The following is a 20053-nucleotide window of genomic DNA, read 5'->3' as shown; positions in this document are numbered from 1 at the left end:
ATTTTACTTCCATAAACTATTTTAATTGTCAAATATACCCCTAATGAGATTTGTACATTTTGGTTGCTCCACATATAAATTGAGTTTTAGGTTCAGTTTTTATATGCTAATATAAAACATTTTCATAGGTTGAGTATTAGGTTGGGAAAATATATTAAGAAATTTTCATAGGTTAATAACATCTGCTACTAAATTAAACATAGACATGTAAGTTGCATGAAAAGTAATCATGAAATTTTATAAATATATTTTTTAACATAGGACATCATCACCCGATAAAAAACTAAACTCTACATTGATAAAAAGAAAAGATATATCTTATTAGGGGGTAGATAAGACAAACTGAAACAGTCCACGAGAGTAAACCGAGGTTAAATTTTGTCGAGGAAGTTTAAACAGACAAAGTGGATTGTTCGGGTAGTAAAATCTACTTGTTCACAACGAAACAAAGATGCTTTCTCTTCCAGTCTCTCTCTCTCTCTATATCTATCTATCTATCTATCTATCTATCTATCTATATAATGTCACAGCATGCAAAATGTGCCGCAGTTTATGAACTCAAGCATCGCCATTTGCCAACTATGCTGCCCAAGAATCAACACCATGACATCTCAAAGAAAACCACAACTTATTAGTGAATACTACTATGTCCCAAATAAAATTCAGAGTGGTGCATGCATTCACCGTCAAATCAAATAGTAAAAATTTGAGACCGTGTTCAAAGGTACAACGAGTATTACTACTAGCAGCAGGCAACGCTAATTTGCTATAAACCCAGCTTTTGTCAGAAAAACGACTGCTCTAAACACACTTTGGTTGGGGCCGTGGGGGACAATAATAGTTGTACAACAGCACAATAGAAAACCATTTTGGCTCTGTTCGAATGGCCGAAAAAACGACTAATGCTGATTTGCTATAGGAAAAAAAAACTGTTATTTCACTTATAGCAAGCGCCAATATTTGCCTTCCTTTCTCGGTTTCTCCCTTCCCTTCCTGGAGCACTTCCCAACTTCCAAGGCCCGAGAACCCAAGCCGCAGCAAACTCTCCTCCCCTCCCCTTGTCTGGCTGGGGGTTTAACGCTTTAACCCCTCCTCTCCCCCTTCCTCTAATCCGCGATCACCCAACCCCACGCCGCCGATCCCCAAACCCTCGCCGCCCGACCCGATTCCGCTCCCGCCGGCCGGCGCCCCCCAGTCCACTCCCTCCGCGCGGCGGGCGCGATGGCGGCGGCGGCGCCGACGCCCAAGGCGGTGGTGCACCAGCGGTTCGGCGCCAAGGCGCGGTACACGGTCGAGGAGGTGCGGGAGGCCGTGGGCGGCTGCCCGGGCCTCGCGCCGCAGACCAGGAGCGTCTACCGCTGCGCGCTCGACCTCCCGGGCCTCTCCGTCGCCACGCCTGGCACCTTCCTCAGGAAGAAGGACGCCGAGCAGGCCGCCGCGCAGATCGCGCTCGACAAGGTGAGGCTGAGGTCCCCCCACTGCCGGCGCGGCGCTGTGGTTGTTAGTGGCATTGCGGCGTTGGTTGCTGCTCGAATCCAGTGTTTTGGTTGGCAAGCCATTGGGAGTCGCGGTTTGCCGCTAGAACGGGAGAATTTCGGTGGTAGAAATCCTTGGTGTTGGAATCGAGCTGTTGTGTGAATCATATCATTGCGCTGCTTGTGTTTTGCTTGGAAGGAAGAGTATCTGGTGATTAGGAACTGAAATTCAGATTCTGTGCTTAGTTTAGGTAATCTATCCTTGTTCCTTGACTGCGAACACAGTTCTGTTGCACATTTTCTGTTATGCTGTTAACTGATAATCGCGTAATCGCCTTCGATTTATGCTCTAATAGACTGATGTTCAGACTTAGGAGCTTACTCCCCATTGTATAGTTAAGCTAGCTAGTATTTGCATGTAATCATATTCCCATGCTATCAACTTGTTCTGATAACTGTTTGTTTTTCCATCACAGCTTGGTATTCAGCCAACGGCAAATATACCCAGTACACCCCAAGAAGCTTGGGATGAACTGATTGCTCGCATATCTGGTTTTTTCATAGATGAGGTCAGTATTTTTTTCCCCATGTTGATATTATGTCTTGTCTGTCCTAGTTCGTGAGTAAAGGTCTGTACACTGCTGCTCTTCTGCCTTCTGAGAAGTGCAGTAGAGTCCTTGTTGGATTGCTAGGTTGCCTCTGTTTGGCAATGCATAATATTTAACTGCTGTGAGTCTTTCCTCAAAATTTAAGAACGAGGAACCTATAGCACTGTAACCGCCAACTTGTAGTAAGCTGCAAAGACTGATCGAACATAAGGTTCCATTTTTACTTTGACATTTTCTTATGCTAATATTTTGTAGTTGTAATATAATCTGACTTGGTTCCCTACAATGTCAATACCTGTGTAAGATTATTGGTAGTACAATTCACAAAGTAGGAACCATTCTGCTGACCACTCAAAGCATGCTACTGTTTATTCATGTCATATTTGAGCTTTGGTGCACTTTTTAAATTATAAAAAAAATCCAATCACTTCTTCTAACATCACCATACTACTGTACTTCATTTCAGAACTTCCTATCATCTACCCATCCTCTTGTTGGCCACTTGTGTGTGACTCTCAGGAGAACTGGAGATCTCATTGGGAGGATACCTCTGCCGGCTATTGCTGCATGTGATGTGAAGGTCAATACATTGTGTAAAGTGATTGACCATAGGGCAGAATTTGATCCTCTCTTGGTTTTGTCATTGATGTACAATGCTGCGAAACAATCTCCTGGAGTCTCTGTTAGTGACAGCAACTTCTGGATTCAGAGTGAAAAGCCCTATTCTCCAGAGGCTGTTGAGTTGGCACTTGAGCGTTGGTCTGGTACAACAAAACCTGTAGAAGTAGAAGTGATTCTTGTTCCCCACGTGTTGGAGGATGAACTGAAGACAGTAAGAATTAATCTACGAGATAATGAACATTATATGAGTTATGTTGCAGCAGAGCTCTCAGCAATTGATTCCTCTCATGTTCTTGTATCAAGGTAGGCAAAGAAAAACTAAGCAGTAAATCCTGACTCCTGAGCCTTTTCCACTATTCTTGCTGTGCATGACAATTTTGAAACATCTGTCTCACTGCAGAACAATTGGAAAAGCATCTTCTGAGATAAGGCTGTATTTTGCAGCCCCAAATATACATGTTGTTTCTGATATATCAAAAAATTCGCTTGCTTGTCATGGAGATGGTGACATCAACTGGCAAGTAAATAAGCGAGCTTCCTATATTTGTGGCCAAACAATTTATGGAGATGCGCTCTTGGCAAATATCGGATACACAAGGAGAGATTCAGAACTTCACACCAAAGATGTCAATCTATGTACCTATTACAGGTACAGCTTTGTTGAATATTTCACTACAACAGCATTTTATATTGTTTGTAGATATGGTCATTTTTTCTCAGGAATCATCACATAGCTGTAGAGGTTGGCCTCATGTGCTGTTTTTCTTTCATGTCTGGGCTGCTTTTATCTATTATTTAAGCACCGAATTTCGTATAGTTCTTCCGAGTGACACACTGACATATGCTTTTGGCTCAGGATACTTCTGGGCAAGTTACCTGATGGAAATTGTAAGATGTCTAGGGACTCGATTCTTGCAGCGCAGCTTCCATCTGCATACTCTCGTTTTAGTTGGAAAGGCCTCTCTCCACGAGATCTCCTTTGCTCATTTTGTCGCCTCCAGATGTTGCCAGAGCCCCAGTTTGCTGTCAGTAGGGTCTCCTGTGATATGTTAATGTCAGCTGTGAGCTCTGAAGAAAGAGGAGCACCAGCAGACAGTGTAGAAAATCAGTACACCAATGATGTCAGGATCAACAAGGAAACCCCAGACCTTTTTAAATGTGAAGTGAACATACGTTCACGGAAGCAAGAGATTTTACTAGAGTATTCTGCAGCTGACACTTGGAGCAAGGAATCTGATGCTATTCAGAATTCTGCATTGAAGGTCTTGATTTGGTTCAATAATTATTTTAAAAAACTAACCTCAAAAACAGACAAGCTATATCTTTCTGAGTGTACTGATGGTGTCAAGATACATCCAAATATTTTTCTGCGAGAGTTTGCAATGTGCCTATCTGTTTATGGCAAGACCGGAGGCAATGATTCAGCAATGTGCAATGCAGTTGGACCATTTTCTATGGATACACAAAGGAAGCACCTTGAAAGTACTGCAAAGTTAACACACATTGACGGTCCGGACTCTGGTGTTTTCCCGTCCCACGGATCGTTGACTTGTATAAGCTATACTGCTTCCCTTGTGACGAAGGATAAAGCAAAAACATATTTGTTGGAGAGCCGCAATGAGTTTGAGTTTGAGATTGGGACGGATGCTGTTAGTAATCAGCTTGAATCATGTGTAACTCAGCTGTCAGTGAATCAAACTGCATGTTTTCTAGCTGAACTGCCTCCTAGGGATTTAATAATGGCTGCAGCTTTTGAGGTCTCACATGACCTCTCCAATGTATCTATCGGTGAGCCACCTAATCTTATAATTTTCAGCAATCTTTTTGAATCTGGCTTCAGCAGGTGTACACATTTAAACATTGTGCAGAGAGCTGCTTCCTGGAGTTCTTTGTAAAGGTTCTGCAGGTAACTGAACCATTAGAAGATAGAATGGAGAAAGCCTTGTTCAGTCCTCCATTATCTAAACAAAGAGTTGAATTTGCTGTACGGCACATCAACGAGCTGCATGCTACCACACTTGTAAATTTCCCCCCTAATTCTCTTGTTCTTTATTTATGAAAAAAATTGTTTTTCATTGCAAAGATGCATTTTCAGGTTGATTTTGGCTGTGGATCTGGTAGCCTTCTTGATTCATTGTTAGAGCATCCAACCACGCTAGAAAAGCTTGTCGGTGTTGATATTTCTCGAAAAGGCCTCACACGTGCAGCAAAGGTACAAAGCATATCCTTGACTTAGTAGCTGCTGATGTTCCATCCATCTTGTCCTTTCCATGTGCATTAAACTTTAACTTGTTTTGCCTCTCCTGGAATTGCAGAGCCTTCATCAGAAGCTGAGCAAGAAATCAATGATGCAGACAAATGTTCCAACTGCTGTGCTCTATGACGGATCAATAACGGACTATGATTCTCGCTTATATGGGTTTGATATTGGCACTTGTCTTGAGGTAACGGACCTTACCTCTTGGACTTTTCTATTGTATTCTTATTTGGTTTCAGTGCATAAGGTGTCCCTTCTAAACATGACACCTTGCAATTAACTTCTTGGATCATACTGTTAGGGGTTGTTGCTGATGCATCTATAAAAACATGTCTATAGGATGCTCATCTACATAAACTAAATTAATGTTGTAGTTAACATCTGAGATAAATGGCATTGCTGTAAGTTGTAACATCATTATGCTCAGATATAAAAGCTCTGTGCTTTCTAGCGCTTCTCTAGATTCTAAAATGGAAGTCTCATGTCGGCACATGATTCTACTATGTGAAATGCAGGTGATCGAGCACGTTGAGGAGGACCAAGCGACTTTATTTGGCAATGTCGTCTTGAGCTCATTCCGCCCAACGGTGCTCATTGTTTCCACACCCAACTACGAATACAACCCTATCCTCCAGGGGTCAGCTATGCCCAACAAGGATGACGAGGCAGACGAAAGCGTTGGTCCCTGCAAGTTCCGCAACCACGACCACAAGTTCGAGTGGACCAGGGCACAGTTCCAGTGCTGGGCTACTGGCCTCGCGGTGAAGCATAACTACAGCGTGGAATTCTCTGGCGTCGGCGGCTCAGGTGAGGAACCAGGCTACGCTTCCCAGATCGCTGTTTTCAGAAGAATGATGCAGGGTCAGGAAGCAATGTGCCTGGACAAAGATGGCGATCAACCTTACGAGGTTCTCTGGGAGTGGCCTAACGCGTGTGAGGAGAAGATCGGCACTGACCTGTGAACTAGCAGTCTAGAATGCACTTCTAATCACCCTGGGGTTCGAAACTTTGAATCATGCCCCCGGATTAGAACTAAATAATCTGTCAGGAGAGTTTAGAACTAAATATTTTGTTCGGAGAGTGGGCGTCCGACTTGTACTAAGAACACCAAAAATTAACATTGCGGCATGCAAGTGCAGGAATTCAGAGTCTGCTTCTAGGGTATGGATAGCCAGCAGTTACTACACCGTATATGCAAAGCATTTGGACCCGGAGGTTAAGCCTAACAAACGCATAGGTGAACTGATTATAAACTTCAGAAGATAAAAGAAAACAGTAAAATATGTGTATGGCTTCGCAGCAAAGATACTTATTTGTACCCTTAGTCGAAAATATTGACACCGGAAATAGTATTCAGTGAAAAAGGGAGGTCATTTTTTTTTTCAAAACCTAGTACTGATATAGACGCTCACGTACATATACACACACTCGCATCCTACTTTATGAGCATCTTCCATGGAGTAAATTAGATCGGCAAATCTACATATACACACACTCACATCCTACTTTATGAGCATCTTCGACGGAGTAAATTAGATCGGCAAATCTTAAGAAATCATCACATGCACCTCGTTGTCAATGAACATATTTGTCTATAATATTGAAAGAATAGTGTTTGTTAAATCATAGGATATGTGACTACCGTTGGAAAAAAATAGCACATGTGCTAAGTCAAGGAGTTGAACCTAGGTGGACACGCTTCAACCTAACCAATTAAGCTATGCTCAACTTGAGGGAGGTCAAGTTTCTTGACAAGTGACGAGAAAAAAAAATCTTGCCAAATGTATTGCACATTGCCTGAACATATGAATCCACCGCCAAAGAGATACCTTATGCACTACTGTTGATGCAATGGTAACATTATCCATGGCCTCTTATATAGTCTGATTGTTGATGTAACAACCACGTTGCCACAACTTTTCTTTGTATAAATATACCAGGCAAACTGGTATGCCATTTATAAAATTAATCCCCCAATTCAAGTATTCATGAAAATAAAGCAATATGTCACCTCACTTCATAGAAGATGATTTATGTCAGCCCACAACAAGCAACAAAACTACAAGAAAAGCCAAACGACACGTTCTCTACAACTTTTACTGACCGAGATATTCCTTGCAACCCCATTTATACAAAAATAGAGAATCGAACTTGTTTCTTTTAACCGTATATATTTCCCTCTATTTATGTTGCTTCCTAAGAGAAGTGTTTCTTTTGTACCAAATGGCGACAATAGTCCCCAAATTAATTGTGCTCCTGCGTCTCCTCTCCCATATCGGCCCCGTTCGCTGGTCTGAAACTTGGCTGAAAAACACTGTTCCGGCTGGTTCGTTGTGAGAGAAAAACACTGTTTGGCTGGTTTGATAAACAGTACATTGAGAAGGGGAAATCAGCCAGCCGGCTGGTCTTATAAGACCAGCGAACGGCCCCGTCGCCAGCGCAGTTCACCCTCCTCTGGTCGTTTGGCTTTCCACCCCCACATGTTGTTGTCACCTGCAACTCCATGGCACCGCGAGAAGGGCGAGAGTTGAAAGGGTTTGCCGGTTTGGTGGGTTTCTTGGACGATTTAAAAGGCAAGGGGCCCAAATGTTATCGGTATTGTAGTTACGTCATTACAGGCCTACTTTACGATATCGATTGTATTATTGACAGCTCGGTTCAGGCCAATCATAATGGTGAGTTTCATTACACTATTTCTAAAGTGCCACATCATGTTTATAGGATTTAGTTGGTGAATGAAAAAGCCTCTACCAGTGTATAGTTTGATCATAGCATTAAATATTTGCATGTTTTTTTTTGTGATAAAATGTGTACAAATAACGGCTACTTGCAATACTATCTAAATTAAGTACTAGCATACAAAAATATCAAACAAACAATAGTTTAATTCACTCTAATACCCGTATGAAATATATATGTAACAGAGTCACATATGTAAAATAAATTACATATAGTACATGATAAACATGGAAGGCATAATGCACAGTGTGAATTTGAACCACACAAGATTGGTCAAAACACATAGAGATGAAATCGTGAGCTCTTAATACAGGTTTTATGGGTGTTTTATTCACTAGGAAACAATGTCAACTGGTTTTCATGAAACTCATCTCCTCTATCGCCTCTTAATTTCCATACCATTTTGACTTTTGGGCATTGGCCAAACAGCTAGAATCTAGGTTGTTATACAACCATCAACTTGTGAATGCTAGTTTTTAACAATCCGGCTTTCCACAATTCAGGATATGTATAAATTGTCTTTTAGAATCTCTAGATGAGACAAACAGGTAAAAGGAACAAAGTAACTAACTGGATCCACGACCACCTTAAGCTACCTCTTGCAATGAACCATGGTTTTCTTTAGCAATTCTTGCACTATTATCCAAAGCCTTTCTCTACATGTCTCCGATCTCGGTCATCTAATCATTGCCTTCAACATTCTCTCGCTTGCGTTGCCTTAGCCAGCGACCTTCACCCTCCACTTCCTAAAAACCCTATGGACAAGAGACCTAGCAAATAACAAACCTATACAAATTCACTCTAATGTCTCTCGATCGAAGGCCATCATCAGCGAGAATGGTGTTGGCCAGGACTAATTGTTCCTTACATACTTCGGCCAATCGTTGGTTGCTTTTCACCAAAATAGCTAATGTAGTGAAAGAGACGTGGCCTTTGTATTACTTAATTGGAAAGACAGGATATCACTATCTTTTTGGTAAAATCATGAAAATCCTTTAAAATATATCTAAAATTTAATTTCTTTTGAAACCTGATACCTCCATCGCGACATTGTGCATCTCTACTTTTGCGACACGTGACATCTAAGGATGCTTCCAGCAGAGGTGGTTCCGTAGGCAGCGGTGTCCTAGGAATGGCGGCGGCCTGGGAGTCCGGCGAAGCGAAAGCGGATCCTGTTGGCTCGCATCTGATCGGCTAGTTTCGATTGGACGGCGACAGGTGAAGGTTCGCTAACTGGCGACACATGGTGTCAGCTCACTTGAAGCGGATGAAGATTATACCAGCGGAGGTTCAAAGCGATGGCGCACTAGGGGCGGCGGTGATGACGACTTTCACTCACCGAATTTGGCTGTTTCATGAGAGGATGTCGGGAAGTAGGGATGTGCTGAGGTCGTTTTTTTGTGTGTTCTCCTCTTTGTTTAAATGTGAGTCTAAGTGCTCTTGTATCCTTTTAGCTGTGTATACCCTTCGTGGATATGGAGGCTGGATTAATGAAAATCCATTATCTAATGAGCTCTTTTAAAGAAAAGTCTAAGTAAGTATTGTTAAATCTTTTCATGATTTCACCCAGAAGATAGTTTACACCGAGTATTTTCTCTACTTTATTACCAGCCTTATTTGGATGACAAAAAAATCCACAAAGCTAATGTAAAAGTAACACATGTTTCTATGAAAATTCTAGGAGTTCTTGTAATAATAATTTCAAACGTGTCACTAGATCTATTTGAGATGTTCTAAATCTGGAAGTTCAGCTGTAAAATTGAATTTCATAATTAATCAATAACATCACAAGCTAATTGGTGGCTGGCGCCGTCGCCGTCGGCTGTCGTCGGGAGATTTACATTTTTATCATTATTAAGATTGTCACTCGTCCGAATATTACTCTTAAGATGGCACTTACAACTTTATTAAATGAGAGAAGTTTTAGTTTTAGATTTACCACATTTGCGCATGAGGCATGCCACGCCAGCTCGACACGCTGGCGCCTAGTCAGTGGGTACATGAAATGTCCTTGCTACCCCTGCCTTGCTCCTCTCTCTCCCTCTCTGACAGCTGAGTCCCGTAACTCCTGTTGCTGCCAGGTGGGCCTCACTTGTCAGCTTCGTCTCCCACCTCTACCTGTGCGCCGTGTCGGTTCCAAGCTCCGAGCGCCGCGCCATGGCCGCGAGCGGTGCGCGCCGCGTCGGCTGCGAGCTCCGAGCGCCACGCGCATGGCCGCGAGTTGTGCGCGCCGCGTCGGCTACGAGCTCTCCGAGCACCGCGCCATGGCCGCGAGCAGTGCGCGCCGCGTCGGCTGCGAGCTCCGAGCGCCACGCCATGGCCGCGAGCTGTGCGCGCCACGTCGGCCGCGACCTCCGTGCGCCGCGCCATGGCACTAGCTTCGGTTCCGGTCAATTTTTCCGGCGAGTTCTTCCATGGACGCTAACCTTCTTCTTCGTTCCCGGTGGTCACGTGCTCTCCCGGCCGGTCTCCCGTCGCGCGACCGGATCTCTCCACGTGCGCGTAGCGCTCCCGCAGCGTTGACCGGCCATCTCCACGACTCGCTGGACGCTGCCCCTTCACGGCTGTGCATGACCGGCAGGAACAGCTGCTGCTGCGACTTGGCCGGACCGAGCCGCGTGCCGGCCGGCTGTGCCCCACGCACGGCCGCGCGCAGCACCGCTGGCGCCACTGGTCCCCATGCCAGGTCGGCTGCTTCCCCAGGCCGAGCTCCCTCTCTGTTTTTGCCCTGTAGAAGCCCGGCCATGGCGCATCCGAAGGAAGGAAGAAGAAGCAGCGACCGTCGATCTTCTTGGATGGCTCCTTGAGTGCGAGGACGGTGGAATCGGCGTGGAGGAAGGCGACGAACCCGTAGCCCTTGGAGGGCCGGGTCGCGGTTGGCGGCTACGCGCACGGCGTCGAGCGCGCGCCGAGACGAGCGCGGCGGCGGCCGCGATGTCCGCAAGCTGGTCCCGGGAGAACGGCTCGAGGAGGCAGAGGACGAAGCCGACGAGTGGGGTCCACCTGCCTGGCAGCGACAGGAGTTGCGGGACCCAGCTGTCGAAGAGAGAGGAGCAAGGCATGGATAGCAATGATATTTCACGTGCCCATGCTGACCAGACGCCAGCATATCAAGCTGCCTTGGCATGCCATGTGCGCAAATATAAAACGGTAGTGATGTTTGGACGAGTGCCGATCTTAATCTCCTATAACTAAAAAAAGACTAAAGAGAAGACAGTGTCTTGATGCGACAAAAACTTTGCCTCTCCTTCCTGCCGCTCGTGCGAAAAAAATTCACGTCGTCCATACTCCCCCGGCCCATGCAATCCCACATTCCCACCCCTTTCTCTGATTTCCCTTTCCAAAAAAAAAAACAGATCTTCAATCACCATATTTTCAGGACATGCAAAACAAAACAGCACCGCATGCAATCTCGTCGGGTCATGCAATAAAACAAAGGGTTAAGTTCAATTTACATTCTCCAACTTGTAGCAAAGTTCGGATTTCAACCTCGAACTTCAAAACCGGACAACTTTGGCCCTCCAACTCACGAAAAAGTTCAACTTTCAACCTTCTAGTCGGTTTTACAGGTGAACAGTAAATTTTGATATTTTTTGGAGCGCCGAAATTTTATATTATTTTTTCGAGTATCTTAACGTCCTCAAATGAAAAAACTCAAAACTACAAAGTTGTAGATCTCATCGAGGTCTACAATTTATATATAAAAATTATCTTCATCCGACATCGTATTGAAGGGTTTTCTATTTTTTGAAATTTGAGTCTCATCACGCGATAAAATATGCTACTGAAATCTTATATTATTTTTTCGAGCATCTTACTGTCCTCAAATGAAAAAACTCAAAACTACAAAGTTGTAGATCTCATCGAGGTCTACAATTTACATATAAATATTATCTTCATCCAACATCGTATTGAAGGGTTTTCTATTTTTTGAAATTTGAGTCTCATCACGCGAAAAAATTGTTTCACGCGTGATGAGACTCAAATTTCAAAAAATAGAAAACCCTTCAATACGATATCGGATGAAGATAATTTTTATATGTAAATTGTAGAAGTCGATGAGATCTACAACTTTGTAGTTTTGAGTTTTTTCATTTGAGGACAGTAAGATACTCAAAAAAATAATATAAAATTTCAGCACCATATTTTATCGCGTGATGAGACTCAAATTTCAAAAAATAGAAAACCCTTCAATACGATGTCGGATGAAGATAATTTTTATATGTAAATTGTAGACCTCGATGAGATCTACAACTTTATAGTTTTGAGTTTTTTCATTTGAGGACGTTAAGATGCTCGAAAAAATAATATAAAATTTCGACGCTCCCGAAAATATCAAAAGTTACTGTTCACCCGCAAAACCGCAAAGAAGGTTGAAAGTTGAACTTTTTCGAGAGTTGGAGGGCCAAAGTTGCCCGGTTTTGAAGTTCGAGGTTGAAATCCAAACTTTGCTGCAAGTTGGAGGGTGTAAATTGGACTTAACCCTAAAACAAATGCCCGATCACCTGAAAATCATGCAGGTCGGCCCACATGCAAAAGCAAATCAGCGCCGTGATCCCTCCGCACAGCATCCTCATCAGATCACGATCACCCGAAATTCCTGTAGCCTGCCTCTCCTCTTCGTCTGCAAGGAAATACTAAACCAGTTTCGCATCAGTTCCACGAGCCAAGTCCCATTGTGCGTGACTCTTCTTTCTCCGCGATCAGCCAGCGCTGCACTCCGCCACGCCGCGCGCCGTGAGACCCCGCCGCCGTCCGCAGCCAAATCCGCCTTTGCCGACCTGCCGCGCGTCCAAGTACTCGGAGTTCTTCAAGCGCGAGTGCCCGTAGGCCTTCACCTACGCGCACGACAGCCCCTCGCTCACCCACGAGTGCGTCGCGCCGCGCGAGCTCAAGGTCATCTTCTGCCGATCAAGCATCGGAGGGCCGTGCGCCGTCGAGAAGTGTTGCCGACGTCCAAGTACTCGGAGATCGGAGGGCCGTGCACCGTCGCCATCGAGAAGTGTCGCCGACGTGGACCTACGAACACCCGCCGATTGAGCATCGCAGGCCATCGTGAACGCCGCCCATTCCAGGTGCTGCTGATTGGCCTACTATTCATTAACTGACAATTCAAGTTTGTTTTCCAGATCATGAACCATTACATGTGCACGTGTGTTTGTGGTAACACGTACAACAACTGATTATATGACAATCCATCAACCAGGTTATGCATATCATTCAGGACTGCATGCATCTTATTTTCCTTCATTGCTACCTTCTCAGGCTTAGGAACTCCAATGCAAATAAGTATTTTATATTTATTATGTACTAAAAAATGGATTTGACAAGACATAATAGAAGCCATGCGTTGGTCCTGAATTGGCATGAAGCTCATATGTGTGTGGTCTGATGGTCTCTATGTCAGCTGGTCTAATAATAGGGATGCCTAATAAATCTGCATGTAGCTATGAAGTAACCAAGCTATCATCAGTTAAGAATAAAGACAAGCCCGGTAACCAAGCTATCATCAGTTAAGAATAAAGACTTTCCGTGCCATGTAATATCACACAAGAAATCCAAGAACACATATCCCAGCAATCGTCTCAACTTAATTATATATGTTAGATTTTTTCTGAAGCTTTTGACATGATCTTTGCCATGTGATATGATTTTTCAGTTTCAAGGTTCAACTATTTCAGTTCATCTTGCAGCTGATTTATCAAGCTGGTTTAATTCCATGATTAATTCAAAAAAACAGGGTTAGGTGCATACTGCTTGTTTATCTGAATAAAATCCGGCAGCAGGTTGAGAACCTGAACCTATCATGCTGATAGTTGAGTTTAGTCTTGTGTTTCAGAGTAACTTTAGTTTTAGGCTTTTGTCTACACTGTTCACTGTCCGACAAAATCAATTTTGTATTTTTTATTTGAAGATATTCCTCTCAATCTTGCATGTTTCTGTCTACCACAAAAAAAAATTATCAAAAGTGGAAATTTACTGTAGACAGGTAAATCCTATCACCAATGACATGGTTGGTATTTTGGGTAAAAGGTGGCCTGTCTCTGCTGGTCATCTTCACCATTTTAGTGCTGTGCTGTCACTTGAAATTCTTCCATGTAGTTTGTTGGAACAATGGTATTTTTCTCCGATCTATAGCAAGTCATTCCATTTGCAGCTCATCTCGCCAAGTAGAAGTGGCAGGAGAAAGTAGCAGCATCTCAACCATCCCATCAGTGACCAATCTCCAAGTAATCATTACTTGCCTGCATAGTTTTCTAGCTTATTAGGGCAGTTCCAATGGTGCATTGATGATGGTTTCTATCCTTATTAAATGACTTGCCACGTAAGCAAAACATTGACATGGCAACGTAATTAATGAAGAAAGAGAGTAAAAATCATAGAAATGGTTTCTTCATGAAGAAATCAGGTCTACTCTTGACCCAATGCACCAAGAAACCATGAAATCGCCATTGAGGAGAAACCACCAGTTTTTAGGGAGCTCGTGTCGCACTTTCATTGGAGAAAGAAGATAGAGTTGGGAGAGAGAAAGAGAAAATAATTATTACTCATAGAAACCATGAGTTGGAAAATAATACTTTTTTAGTGCGGTATCCTATGTTATAGAAACTACTAGTTTCTTTCATTGGGACTGCCCTTAGTGATCCCATGCTAGATCTGAAACTTGCATTGATTGACTTTCTCTTTCTCTGATAGAGTTTGACTGTAGCACTTGTTCTCTATTTTAGAGGACACAGATGGGTAACTAACGCAGAGTCATTAAGGCTTGCAATAATAATACATACGATTTAACTATTTTTATATATCGCTGATCGTGAATCTTACCACAGACACTTAAGTAGATATCTTATTTTACAGTACATGTCTACGTGGAATAGATCAAAAGCCACACATATTTATACGGTGAGTATAACACTTTGTTTTAAGTTTTTGTGAAAGATTTTTCAAGAGACGTGATATTACCCATGCGACTGGCACTAATATTGACATATATACTCGAGCCTGTGTACAGGATGGTATAGAGATGCGGCGGAACTTATTCGTGGATTTATGGGTGCACGAAAGAAATGGATATCAGAGATTTCTTTCTATCGATATAAAATATTATCTCAGGCGCATCACGGAAAAGTCTATAAAATAGAGTTTAGAAGGCTACGACGCCGCGCTCTTCGTGACTGTTAATTTTACAAACTTTACTTTTTAAATTAACTGTAATTTTAACGTTGATATTTAATTTTTACGTTACGATCTGTGTATTTTTTTATATATAAATTGTTACCGTAGCGCACGGGCACGCTAATGGTAAAAATGTAAATCTGCCGCCGTCGCCGCCTCCATGCAGTTCGGAACGCCGCCGCCTTCTCCGGCCGCTCGGCGCGCTCCCACCTTCCACTCCGACCCCGCCGCCGACGCGACGCAGCTCCTCAGCGTGCTCCTGCCGCCGCGCCCCGCGCTCCACCACGTCCTGCAGGTCCACGCTCGCCTCGCCGTTCTCGGCCTCGCTACCGCGCGCGCCCTCCCGCAGCTCCTCGCCGCACTTCCGCGGCTCCCGCTCGCCGCCGCCGCCGCCTCCCACTCCTACCCGCTCTCCCTGTTCCGTTGCGCCAGCTGCGCCTCCTCCTTCGCGTCGAACCACCTCCTCCGCGTGCTGCCGCACCCGCTCCCGCTCCGCCTCTTCCCGCGCCTCCCACGCCGGAACCCCCACTCCTTCACTTTCCTCCTCGCTTCCCTCTCCAACCACCTAGACGCCGACCCTGCCGCTGCAGGCTCTGTTGCCTCCCGCTTCATGGGCACGCCAGTGCACGCGCTGGCCGTGAAGGCTGGCGCCGCGGGCGACCTCTACGTGCGTAACGCGCTGATCCACTTTTACGGCGTCTGCGGAGACGTGGCGGCGATGCGGAAGGTGTTCGACGAGCTGCCGCTCGTGCGGGACGTGGTGACGTGGAATGCTGTCCTCGCTGGCTACGTGCGAGCGGGCATGGTGGGGGTTGCGCGGGAGGTGTTCGACGGAATGCCGGTGAGGGATGAGGTTTCTTGGAGTACGGTGGTAGGAGGCTATGTGAAGGAAGGGGAGCTGGAGGTCGCGCTGGGAGTGTTTAAGAGTATGGTGGTGCAGGGGGTGAAGGCAAATGAAGCGGCAATAGTGACGGCACTGTCCGCAGCTGCACAGCTGGGGCTGCTTGAGCAGGGGAAGTTTGTGCATGAAGTGGTCAAGAGAGTAGGAATGGCAATGGGTGTAAACTTAGGTGCTGCACTGGTTGATATGTATTCCAAGTGTGGAAGTGTGGCAGCAGCGAAGGAAGTTTTTGATGCCATGCCCAGAAGGGATATGTTTGCTTGGAACTCCATGATCTGCGGGCTTGCTACCCATGGATTGGGGCATGATGCAGTCCAGCTCTTTGAGAAGTTTGTCAGTGAGGGGTTTTGGCCTACAAGCATCACATTTGTGGGGGTGCTAAATGCCTGCAGCCGTACCGGCCTTGTTGATGAAGGGCGGTGGTATTTCAAGCTGATGGCAGAGAAATATGGCATTGAGTCAGAGATGGAGCATTACGGATGCATGGTTGATCTTTTGAGTCGTGCTGGTCTTGTTCAGGAGGCCATTGAATTGATCGAAGGGATGCACATCCCACCTGACCCGGTTCTCTGGGGCACAGTCCTGTCAGCTTGCAAGAGACATGGCCTCGTGGACTTGGGCATAAGTGTTGGTAATAAGCTAATTGAACTGGATCCAGCTCATGATGGACACTATGTCCTCCTTGCAAGTATATACGCAAAAGCAAAGAAATGGGATGAAGTCAGGAAAGTTAGGAAATTAATGTCTAACCGTGGCACTAGCAAGTCAGCTGGTTGGAGCTTGATGGAGGCACATGGAATTGTGCACAAGTTTCTAGTAGGGGACATGGATCACAAGGGTTCTGTACATATATATAACATGCTTTGCATGATTGACAGAAGGTTGGCTGAGGCAGGCTATGTACCAGACGTGTCATCAGTCTTGCATGACATCGGGGATGAAGAGAAGGTTCATGCGATTAAGGTGCACAGCGAACGGCTTGCAATTGCTTATGGGTTCATTGTTGTTGAAGCTGGCAGCCCAATCCGTATTGTCAAGAACCTTAGTGTGTGTGGCGATTGTCATGAGTTCAGTAAGATGGTGACAAAGGTTTTTGGCAGGGAAATTGTTGTGAGGGACGGTAGTAGGTTTCATCATATGAAAGATGGAAAGTGTTCTTGCCATGATTATTGGTGATTAATCATTTGACATGTTTCTTTTCAACTATGATGTGGAATTTAGACCATGATTTTGATATACTTGACAAGATGCTGATTGACATGAGTTCTGTTTCTGTGAGATTCTGATATGCCATTTCAGATGTCATATAAGGCCTCTCCTCACCGAGTTCACAGCTACAGCTTATAAGAGGTATTTTAATCTTTCTAAAGTAAAGCTTACAGTTTGTTCGTTCTGATGATAAATAGTCTTTGGTTTTCTTTTTTGTTTTCATTCTCACTTTATATATATATATATATATATATATATATATATATATAAGCAGCCAATGATCCATACATCTTGATGACTGTTAAGAAATTTCTGGGGCATCCTCATGAAGCAAGAGGTACCTTCAGCTCCCTCCTTTCTCCAAAATTTAGACAAAGCTGGTGGCATCAACAGGTGGTATGCATTGGCCAAATGTCTCAATTATCGTCTTATGGTTTTGCCTCTCTCACAATATCTCTTTTCATCTGTTTCCTTCATAGGCTATCAGAACCCCATTTTTATTATCTGTAGGGTAGGCATGTCCTGTTATTTGTTACTATGTTAGCACTTAGCACCAGCTGCAAACTCAGTATGAAATGGAGGAAATCAGTATGTGAACAATGTTAGAATCACAAGGGAAAGATAGATATGCTCAAACACGTGGACGTGGTAAACACATATTTAATGGAACATGAAGTTTTACTATACTTGCCTAAAGCTGACAGTTTAAGCAACTAAGCAAGCACTAAAATGCTCTTCAGAATTCTGCGTTGAAAGTCTTCATTTCTTCAATAAGATTTTCAAGCAGCTAAAAAAGACTGAGAAACTGTGCTTTTGTAAGTGAGCTGATGATTCAATAATACCCCCCTTCTTTTGGTGATAATTTGCAGTGTGCTTTATCTTTTATGGAATACTGAAGACAATGATTAAAAAGTGCATGATGAAGTTGGATCATTTCTATGGATAAGGAACAGATTGAAAGCAGTGCAACTTTTACAAATATTGAAGGTCAAGTGTTTTACCATCCACTAGCATAAATTATACTCCTTTCTGGCGATGAAGGATAAGCAGAGGAATATTTGCTAGGACCTGGGAAGCCACGATTATTTGATATAGGAACAGGGAGCTGTTATGAGGTATCAACTTGAACCATATGTAAATCTACTCTCAGTCAACCAAATTGCAGGTTTTGTAGTTGAACTGCCTCCTAGGACTTGATCCTCCCTGCCGGTAATTAGTTTTTTTTTTTATCTTTCCATGGTATCTAGAGGTTAGAGTTGAGCTGAGCTGCCCATGTTAACACCTCAATCTTCTAATTGTTATAACTAGCTGTTTGAATTTTGAAATCCACCAGTATCATGTACATAATCTAAACATCCTTGCATAGAGCTGTTTCTTGGAGTTTAACTGTACAGGTTTTGCAGGAAACTGAGCCGTTAAAAGACTATAAACCTTGTTCTGTCTTCCATTATCTACACAGAGTTGAATTTACAGTCCTCAAGTTACCTAGTATTTAGCAAAATGTATTATTTTTTTATAATCAGACGTTCATTTTTCATGTCGGTTTCAGCTGAGCATCTGTTAGTCTCCTTGATATATTTGCTAGAGCATTGAGGTTATCACTGCTGGCATTGTGCGGCAATCAGTACTTCACTTCTCCTGTCCCCAGTATGCAGAAATTGAGGAAGAATTCTTTGACACATACAAGTCTCGACCAGCTGTCATTTTTTTTGGATCAGCACAACTGATTAGATTGTAGATTCTCACTTGTATGGACTTGACACCTAACATCAGAAAAAGGGGACGTAAGAAAAGTTCAGGGCAGTGGCTTAGAGCCTGAGACTGAGAGTGCTCGTAAAAAAAAATAAAGCAAATGCAAAAAATTTTTTTTACCAAGCCCGTGTTTGGTTTCGACTTCGGCAGTGCGCGCCCGGACATCCGGACAGACGCCCGCGCCTGCATTCCTTCTCCCCCCGCGCACCTGCATCCTGCGCCCGCCTATGTGGGGCCCGCGCCGCCCTTCTGCACGTGGGGAGTCCTTGCTCACGCCTCCTTTGCTTCTCAAGCGCATGCACCTGACCAGCAGCTGCAGCGGTGACTACAACAGGTGGCTACCCCAGCATCTAGAAGACGGGGAGGGGTGGCGGATGCCCAGCCAGCGTTGAGAAGAGTAGGAGACACCGAGGCGAAGGTGAGGCAGCAGAAAAGCGAATACTGTGATGTAATTCGGATGTAACACTTGCAACATACGTCTTAAGGCAAATGAAACACTTGAAACATGCATGTGAAACACTAGCTGCAACATCAAATCTACTTTTAAAACATTCAGATAAAACACTTGTAACATACGTACAAAATAGCTGAAAACACTCAAAACATGCGTATGGAATACTTGCAAAAAAAAACCTGAAAACACTTCGTATGTGTGAAAACATATGCAACATCTAGATGAAACACATGTAAACATACGTCTTGAAAACGAGATGAAACTTTTGGAACATACACTTAAAAAATATGTGTATAGTCACTACAACATGTATAACATTTCGATCTACTTTTGCAATATCAAGATGAAACACCTGCAACATATAGATGAAATGAAACATCTGAAACACTAAACATACTCTTGCAACATGAGCTTTGCTTTGACGAATGGAGGCACGAAGGTTGACAGCGACGCATGGACCTCGTTGTGCGGTAGTGGAACGGGCAACTCGCCGGCGGGCACGACATCACACAAATCTCGCCCCCGCCGCCTGCTTGCGGAGCATCTGTCGTGGAGGCTCGCCGGCTCAGTGCAAGCGGGCGAGGCAGACCGAGCCCGGTGGAGAATGCGACGCGGAGGAGGCAGCGTGAGGAGGTCGTAGGGAATGGGGACGGCGCTGCGGGGGACCGGCGGCGACAAGACAGAGTGGGGTGGGCGGATGGGGACGATGACACAAGGAGAAAACGGCGAAGCAAGCATCCGGCGTGCGGACAGGACGAGCGGATAAGGCCGTTGAACGAGCAACGTGTACGGGAGCGAGGCGTGTATGGGAGTGAGCGGAGTCGTGGGTCCGTCCTAATGGTATCATTAATTTCATTATGG

At 44.4% G+C, this 20053-nt stretch overlaps 2 protein-coding genes and 1 long non-coding RNA gene across 5 annotated transcripts; 2 read left to right on the top strand and 1 right to left on the bottom strand.

Annotated features, from left to right (window-relative positions):
• The first annotated feature begins 1037 nt into the window (after positions 1–1037).
• Positions 1038–6125, top strand: LOC136545251 (small RNA 2'-O-methyltransferase). The gene is made up of 9 exons (XM_066537295.1): positions 1038–1458; positions 1952–2044; positions 2550–3007; positions 3105–3353; positions 3561–4492; positions 4573–4724; positions 4800–4916; positions 5020–5148; positions 5477–6125. The coding sequence occupies exons 1-9, from the start codon at positions 1222–1224 to the stop codon at positions 5921–5923; spliced, it is 2814 nt and encodes a 937-aa protein (XP_066393392.1). The 5' UTR covers positions 1038–1221; the 3' UTR covers positions 5924–6125.
• An 8840-nt stretch (positions 6126–14965) lies between these two features.
• LOC136541467 (pentatricopeptide repeat-containing protein At3g62890-like) lies at positions 14966–17978 on the top strand. 3 transcript variants are annotated; one of them, XM_066533364.1, is made up of 3 exons: positions 14966–17127; positions 17261–17382; positions 17856–17978. In XM_066533364.1, the coding sequence occupies exon 1, from the start codon at positions 15037–15039 to the stop codon at positions 16951–16953; it is 1917 nt and encodes a 638-aa protein (XP_066389461.1). In that variant the 5' UTR covers positions 14966–15036; the 3' UTR covers positions 16954–17127; positions 17261–17382; positions 17856–17978. The 3 variants fall into 3 exon arrangements, with proteins under 3 accessions (XP_066389461.1, XP_066389463.1, XP_066389462.1); XM_066533366.1 differs by having other exon boundaries at positions 17261–17323; positions 17856–17956; XM_066533365.1 differs by having other exon boundaries at positions 17261–17379; positions 17856–17949.
• A 631-nt stretch (positions 17979–18609) lies between these two features.
• LOC136541469 (uncharacterized) lies at positions 18610–19727 on the bottom strand. The gene is made up of 3 exons (XR_010780372.1): positions 19590–19727; positions 18859–19088; positions 18610–18749 (listed from the first exon to the last, which is right to left on the bottom strand). It is a non-coding gene; the product is annotated as an uncharacterized lncRNA (long non-coding RNA).
• Between the last annotated feature and the right edge of the window lie 326 nt (positions 19728–20053).

This window comes from Miscanthus floridulus, chromosome 3 (genome assembly GCF_019320115.1).
Source record: "Miscanthus floridulus cultivar M001 chromosome 3, ASM1932011v1, whole genome shotgun sequence".
Lineage (NCBI taxonomy): Eukaryota > Viridiplantae > Streptophyta > Magnoliopsida > Poales > Poaceae > Miscanthus > Miscanthus floridulus.
Note: the sequence above shows the minus strand (reverse complement) of the source record. Positions and strands in the feature narration are given on the sequence as shown.

What these genes read in the sequence shown, in the direction of transcription:
- LOC136545251 (XM_066537295.1), top strand. Translation starts at nt 1,222, where the DNA reads ATGGCGGCGGCGGCGCCGACGCCCAAGGCGGTGGTGCACCAGCGGTTC. An exon ending in TCTCATGTTCTTGTATCAAG is followed by an intron (nt 3,008 to 3,104) that starts GTAGGCAAAGAA and finishes GTCTCACTGCAG; the next exon opens with AACAATTGGAAAAGCATCTT. An exon ending in GCCTCACACGTGCAGCAAAG is followed by an intron (nt 4,917 to 5,019) that starts GTACAAAGCATA and finishes CTGGAATTGCAG; the next exon opens with AGCCTTCATCAGAAGCTGAG.
- LOC136541467 (XM_066533364.1), top strand. Translation starts at nt 15,037, where the DNA reads ATGCAGTTCGGAACGCCGCCGCCTTCTCCGGCCGCTCGGCGCGCTCCC.